We start from the raw sequence: 7,124 nt of genomic DNA, 5'->3' as shown, positions 1-7,124 counted from the left end.
GCTATTATATTTGTTTTCACATTTTTTTGCAGAAGCAGAAACGAATACAGAAACCCCGGAAATGAATACGAAAACAGATACTACCAAAAACGGACACGAAGCGAATACAAGCAGATACGGAAACTGAAATTGGCATTGATCGGAACTTAAAAACCCCTTGAATCATAGAGAAATACACACAAAAACAAAAATTAATGAGTTGTTAATATGGCTACAAAATAATATCATTATGTTAGCAACTGAGCGTAGTATTTTATTAGTACCGGACAATTGCGTATAAGGTCAAGCTGAGTACATGTGTGGTAATAGAAGTTGGGCCTCAGATCCATTCTACTAATTGTGTCATTGTGTTCTCTTTGGTGGTTGGGCTACAAAGCAGCTATAGGTCTATAGTAAAAACAGAAATTCCGTATTCACGGAAACGGAAAGTTCTGTTTCCATGCATGTTCCACCGGAAAACACCGTTCCGTTTTTGTTTCCGTTTCCGCATAAAAAATTCCATTTCCACTTTCGTTTTGCAAATTTCCATTTCCGTTTTCATATTTCCTCTCCGTTTCCATTTTTCCTCCGAAAAAACGGAAAGTTTCCACTCCATTTTCATCCCTACTCATAGTCATAGGAACATGTATAAGTCATGAAGAAAGCAATAGCAACATACTAAACGATCAAGTGTTAAGCTAACGAAATGGGTCAAGTCAATCACATCATTCTTCTAATGATGTGATCCCATTGATCAAATGATAACTCATATCTATGGTTAGGAAACTCAACCATCTTTGATCAATGACCTAGTCTAGTAGAGGCATACTAGTGACACTATGTTTGTGTATGTATTCACACATGTATTATGTTTCTGGTTAATACAATTCTAGCATGAATAATAAACATTTATCATGATATGAGGAAATAAATAATAACTTTATTATTGCCTCTAGGGCATATTTCCTTCACTCTATCCCAAGTATGCTATATGTATGGTATTTCGGTGCTATGATCCAAGATGATCGGATATGACAATCTTAATATAGTATGATGCTATGGTTCTTGCTTATAAGCTCTTTGCTTATCTTTCCTCTTTGCTTAAAAGCTTGGGTGGCTCTTTCACTTTTGAGCTCTTTTCTCATGCAAAACTTCACGAACCAAGATAGCAATTTTGTGTGCGATGACAACTTTGTGACACAAAAATGATGCCAAGATATGCACCACTATGGTATGGTATGTATGCTATGGAGTATGATCACTAATGTGCACAAGTCACGTTGCCAGCAATACTCAATGGCTAGTCTCGATGGGTAAGCTACGCAAAAGTAAGGCCATGTGGGTATCAATGCAATTGCAAGGTATGACAAAGATGTCGCCGAGGTTACCGTCCTTGGTGATGATGAGTAGTCAATGGAGATGAGCGGTGGTGATGTTGACGTTGAACCGTACCTATATAGCCGAAACACAATAGGACACGGGAACCACAACCCAAAATCTCAAAGACCAAAACGTGTCAAAACCGTCATAGGAGGTAGCGGTGAGCGGTGGTGGTGCTTGCGGAAAGCGGTGGTGGTATGCGGAAGTATGCGTGAGCACCGAGGCAAAATTTGGCGAAACTAGGTGGAAAATGGCGCGGGGAAATGGAGTTGCTGCAGCCAGGGGCCGGATGTCCGGGCCAGTGGCCGGATGTCCGGGATACCGGATGTCCGGGGACTCGGGCGGATGTCCGGGCTCCTGGATCGTGGACGAACTCGATGAACTCCACGGGAAAAAGGGCACTCCGGGGCAAAATTCGGACAAATTTGTGGATGGAAATTGCGGGAGAGATGGGGAAAAGCTAGATCCACTCGATGCAAAGCAGATCGGTGGATCAAATCCAACAAAATTTCATCACACCAACAAATCACAAAAAAATGGGGCTATTTTTGGTGGGGATTTTCGGATTTAGGACGAAAACAACAAAATCAAGCTAGAAAACATGGGGTAGGGGCTCCAAAAACGTGATCAACGTGGCTCATGATGCCAAGATAATGTAGGGTGGAACCCTAGGGGCCGATCTTTCACGTTTGGAGAGGATCCCTACTGGGAACACGAAGAACGCACGGAAGAACACGAGGGAAATCACGGGGGAAAACAAGAGAAACACTCAACCGACACGAATATGATCACACAAGTGCTAGATCATCGAGGCACAAAGTAACACGAGATCCAAAGTCAACAAGGGACGATACAAGAGTAATTGTTCTTCTCCGTGAGGAGGTCTTGATTGTCTTCTCCGGGTGGAGGTCTTTAATCCGGGTGGATCTTCTCCGAAGAGGTGCGGTCCCTCACGTGGAGTAGATCAGGTAAGGATGAGAAATGCTCTATCTCAAATGAGCTAAACCAATGCTAACCCTAAAACGAGGATGAAGGAGGAGTATATATAGTCTAGGGGGCGAAGGGGTACACGGGCCACGACCCTTACACTGTTCGCAAACAGGGAAGGCCGTATGTCCGGGTGACGGGTCGGATGTCCGGGCGTCGGGTCGGATGTCCGGGCGCTCGCGAGGGGCCGGATGTGCGGGCTGAGGGGCCGGATGTCCGGGATGGAGGAGACGGCCTTGCTGTTCTCTGGTTAGATGAGGCCGGATGTCCGGGGCTTCCGGAGGGGCCGGATGTCCAGGTTCTCGGGGCAGCCTTCTGTGCTCCCTGGACGGCCTGTCCGGATGTCTGGTCAGGAGGCCGGATTTCTGGGGCGGAGGGCCGGATGTCCGGGCTGGACGCCGGATGTCCGGGCCCTGTAGCTTCTGCTGCAGACTCCTGGCTGTGGTGTAGATCTCCAGGGGCCGGATGTCCAGTGCCTGGAAGCTGTTCTCGCCTTCTTTCGTTGGTTCTCTTCTTTTGTGGACTTGGTGGCTTGATCATCTTCATGTGCATCCTCGGAAGGGTCCTCTTGGTACCTAATCATGCACACCATTCCGGACTTAGGTAGTAGCCATGTCTCGAGAGGATCATATGAGATATCAATAAGGAGAGAAGTCACCTCGGTCTCGAGAGCTCTAGCTCTTGCTCTTGTCATGGGTCCTCTTGGTACTTGGTGAGACGATGGTAGATCCATGGGGATGACAGAAGGATGCTCCGCATCACATGTATTCCCTATGTCTGGCAGCCCGCTCGTCAGACTGCCCTCAGCCCCGGAGGGGTATGCTTCAGCGGGAGGAGAAGAGAAACCTCCCTCCGCCGCCGCGAAGCACGGATAACAATTGGTTTTTTGGACGAGAGAAGACGGTCGTTGTGGTCTACGCCCCCCTCACCGGTCAAGTCACCTACTATGTTACTCGGTGACACGGTGGCGGTGGCCTTCCTGGGACCTAAGCAGCGACGGCCTCCCACGATCTACTTTTTCTCACTGTCTGCAATGGGCGCAGACGTACCATCCTCCGCGAACATGGCATCCTCCCCCCCCTTGCGTGACGCGTTGCCGCCATTGCTCGCGACAGATTTGCCAGGAGACGGTGTTGGCAAGCCTGGACAGGTGAGGATGAATTGTAATGGCGGTGAGGCCCGCACCAGAGAGTTCGCCGGCAAGCCAGCCTATATCCAGTTGGCTCGCCGGGTAAACCAGGCCGCTCCAATGCCAAAGAACTCCTTCTTTTGCTCACCGGAGAGGCCATCCCACAAGACTTTCGAGTCGGAGGCCATAACGAGTGTGGTACAAGGAGGAGATGGGGCGGAGGGGTGTGGTGTGGTCATTGCCCGGCGCTTGGCCACGTTTAAATAGCGGGTGGATGCGAGTCACCAATCGGAGAGGTGTTTAACGCCTGCCAGCACAAGGACGGGCGTGTGGTGCTGGGGGCGCCGGAGTAGGTTTCTCGGCACACGCGCTGGTTTAATGGGGGTTGGCGAGCAGACGGTCGCGGTGTCGATGCAGAGAGAATGCATGCTCAGCGGGCGTACAACAGGCAGCGCTCACGGCCGGTGAGCCGCTTCAATGTCGGCTCCAGTGAGCCGTCCCGTCCGCTCTGGGCCGGCATGAATGCGGATAGGTGGCTTCGGGCGCGGGAGAGGGGGTTGTTGGTGGGCCACGGTTGTCAAGCGTGGCCGTGGCAGCGGTCCGAACGCCCGCAAAGCCCCCTAGTTTGTTTTTGGTTTGTGAGGGGAAAAACATGTCCAGGTGGTTGGCGGACGGATAGAGGAACATGTTGGATGACAAAACACGTCTAGACCGCATGGTTCAGACGGTTGCAGGCGATTTGAGGATCGACGCTGGAGATGCCCTTAATGCACACTATTAAGGATATCTTTGGTCCGCACGAGTTTCACAGAAAACAGCTGAGTTTTCGTTAGGATCTCTTTTCCGATTTTCTGCCCTGATCACAGAAATGTGCATGACTTGACAGCAAATGTTATAGTAACAGTAACATTCAACCTCAAGTACTTGGTCCGCACAATTAACCTAAGGTCGCCACAGAAACAATTGTAACCTAGTTAAGGACTAGGCATTTTACAATCAGTGAACCGATGAAATTACCAGATTCAGAGCTAAACTCAACTTTATTCATGTCGACACGATCTTGGTGGCCGTGGATCATGGAGAACCCTTGAGCTTCTTTGCGATCCCCGCAAAGTATTTCCCTTGGTGGAAGGCCTGTTGCAGCTCAAGCTCAGTGGGAACTCGTGATCCATCCCCAGCAATGGTGCCAAACCCATACGGGCTGCCACCCTTCACCTGCCCCATCTCAAACATGCCTGCGCCAAACGTGTACCCGACCGGAACAAAGAGCATGCCATGGTGCACCAGCTGAGTAATGGCCGTCAACCTACAAGATCAGCAACAAACTAATTAGATAATCTAATTTCCATGACAAATCAACAAAGGAAGAAGGAATCTTACGCGGTGGTTTCTTGGCCACCGCCCTGGCAACCGGAGGAGAAGAACAATGCGGCAGGCTTGCCGGCGAGCCGCTGCAGGCACCACAGCTCACTGGTGCCGTCCATGAACGCCTTGAACTGCGTGGGCATCATGCCGAATCTAGTGGGGAACCCGAAGATGAGGCCGTCGGCGTCGGCGAGCTCTGCGGGCGAGATGACCGGCACGTCATCCCTCTTCGCAGGAGCGCCCATCTTTGCGAGTGCTTCGTCAGAAAGAGTCTCCGGGACCTGCAGTATATTCAGAGTATCGGATGGTGTTTGTATCAACAGGCGGGAAAAAAATCATTCGGCAATTTGAAAACTATATAGCGGTAGTTCATCTCAGTATATATCTTAATCGGTATATATACAGATAGAACGTTGTGTAATCACCTGCCATAGCTTGACCTCGACACCTTCGACGGACGACACGCCCTTCAGAATCTCATCTGCTAGCTTGGCCACATGGCCATAGGTGGAGTAGTACCTAAAGAATGTGTAAGTTCATGAATGAAGATCTTGTAGGATTGGATTTGCTTTTGTTTTTGGTACACAATAGATAATACTCCACAGAATTGGGAAGTAGATCAATGATTTCAACGGTTAATGTAATGTGGCTGTTGAAAAGCCAAGTTTTGCAACGATCTCTGCTTGAACCACACGCTGAGCAGTGAGCAACTTCCGTTGGTGTCCTGGCCTGAACTGACACAGCTCGTCTCCATCTCAGGATGTTTTTTTCTCTGCCACTATTGCGCAAACAATCACTGAGCAGTTGAGCAATGCTGGCTGCTTTCCCTATGATTTGGTTTCGAAAGTCTGAACCCCAGGGGAACAGAGTAACGGAGCAACTGAGCGCTCGAACTAACCAACTCCGATGTACACTCCTAAATGCAGCGTCAGGGATTCCCCCAAGAAAGTACTGTAAATCAGCCAAGTGAGTAATCAAAAAGGCCATAATCTCGCCGCGCCGCAAATTGGTGGCGAGGATGGTCGAACAAGAAAGTTGCCGGAGCAAATAAAGGGTGAGACTGAGAGGAAGGAAGGCAGAATGGGGTTGAGGTGTGCTCACACAATGTAGATCTTGGCCGCCATTGGTCAGCTTGGATACTTGGAGTTCTTGGAGATCTTGGATTAGCTAGTTGAAGAAGATGCAGTAGGATTGCAGGAATGAGCGAGATGCGGCCTGGCTCTCGGTGGCCGTGTTTATGGGAGGGAGAGCTCTTCTTCACGTGAGCGCGAATGGCCAAGACGAGGACCAGCGCGCTACCTGCGCGTGCCCCCGACCCAGATACGTGCAGTGCACGTGCATTTTTCTACACTTCAGGCCTGTTCGTCAATCCACCGCTCCAAGAAATACAAGAATCTACGGAGCATCTCTTTCTCCACTCCGTATTTTCAACTGAAGCTCGGGCCGCTCCGGGAGCGGAGTCGTGCGGAGCGGCGAGACTCCGAACAGGCCCTTCATTCACGCTACTTTTTTTCTTTTTGATTGGGTAAAAACACCCTCGTTCTTGACGTACACAACTCTTAATTAATTATTGCAAAATTTTCTAGCATTTCAAGTACGATTAAAAACAACTATAATGGTGAACCAAATTGGTTTTACAACCAACGGAAAACAGGCTTATCTTCACATATCATGTTATTAGTTTGTCACCCATATCGGTTGAATAAAATCCCCAACAACCTTAGGTTGCACCTAGAGTCCGTGGATGTCGCGTCCTTCTCCCGACGCAAAAAAGACCACATAGGGATCCAATAAATTACCTTGTAGGTGACCTCTAAAAAAATGTAAAATTCCTCATATTAGAGATATTATCATTGCGACAGTTTCATAAGCCCAAAGCAAAGCACCAACTCACTAGTTACCGAACAAATTCATAAATACTAGGGTGGAGTGGGGTGGGGTGGGGGGACTTTGGTATAACACCACAAAATCTTAGAAAGAGAACAATCTAGGGACATGTGTTGAATCGATTTCTCATTTCCCTAAAACAATATTTTGGGCAACCTTGCTATCTACACTTTTTGAGGTTGTCTTCGGTTAGGATCGCCCTCCTCTATAAATATAAATTTGAGCTTCTAAGGGACTTTAAGTTCCCAAATAAATTTATAGTTTTTTTTAGATAAAAAGCATGCGCCCGAGTCACATCACAGCCCCCAGAACAACACATGAGCCGAGCAGAACAGAGTTAAGACGTGCGAGTACATGGCAACCAGCCAAAGATGGCACGCGGGCCAGCAAAGAGTCC

General features: G+C 48.8%; 1 protein-coding gene across 1 annotated transcript; it reads right to left on the bottom strand.

Annotated features, from left to right (window-relative positions):
* Window positions 1–4,336: 4,336 nt before the first annotated feature.
* On the bottom strand, window positions 4,337–6,055 carry LOC119340980 (NAD(P)H dehydrogenase (quinone) FQR1-like). Its single transcript, XM_037612883.1, has 4 exons — window positions 5,942–6,055; window positions 5,266–5,359; window positions 4,856–5,121; window positions 4,337–4,781 (listed from the first exon to the last, which is right to left on the bottom strand). The coding sequence occupies exons 1-4, from the start codon at window positions 5,962–5,964 to the stop codon at window positions 4,550–4,552; spliced, it is 615 nt and encodes a 204-aa protein (XP_037468780.1). The 5' UTR covers window positions 5,965–6,055; the 3' UTR covers window positions 4,337–4,549.
* Between the last annotated feature and the right edge of the window lie 1,069 nt (window positions 6,056–7,124).

This window comes from Triticum dicoccoides, chromosome 7B (genome assembly GCF_002162155.2).
Source record: "Triticum dicoccoides isolate Atlit2015 ecotype Zavitan chromosome 7B, WEW_v2.0, whole genome shotgun sequence".
NCBI classification, from domain to species: Eukaryota; Viridiplantae; Streptophyta; class Magnoliopsida; order Poales; family Poaceae; genus Triticum; species Triticum dicoccoides.
Note: the sequence above shows the minus strand (reverse complement) of the source record. Positions and strands in the feature narration are given on the sequence as shown.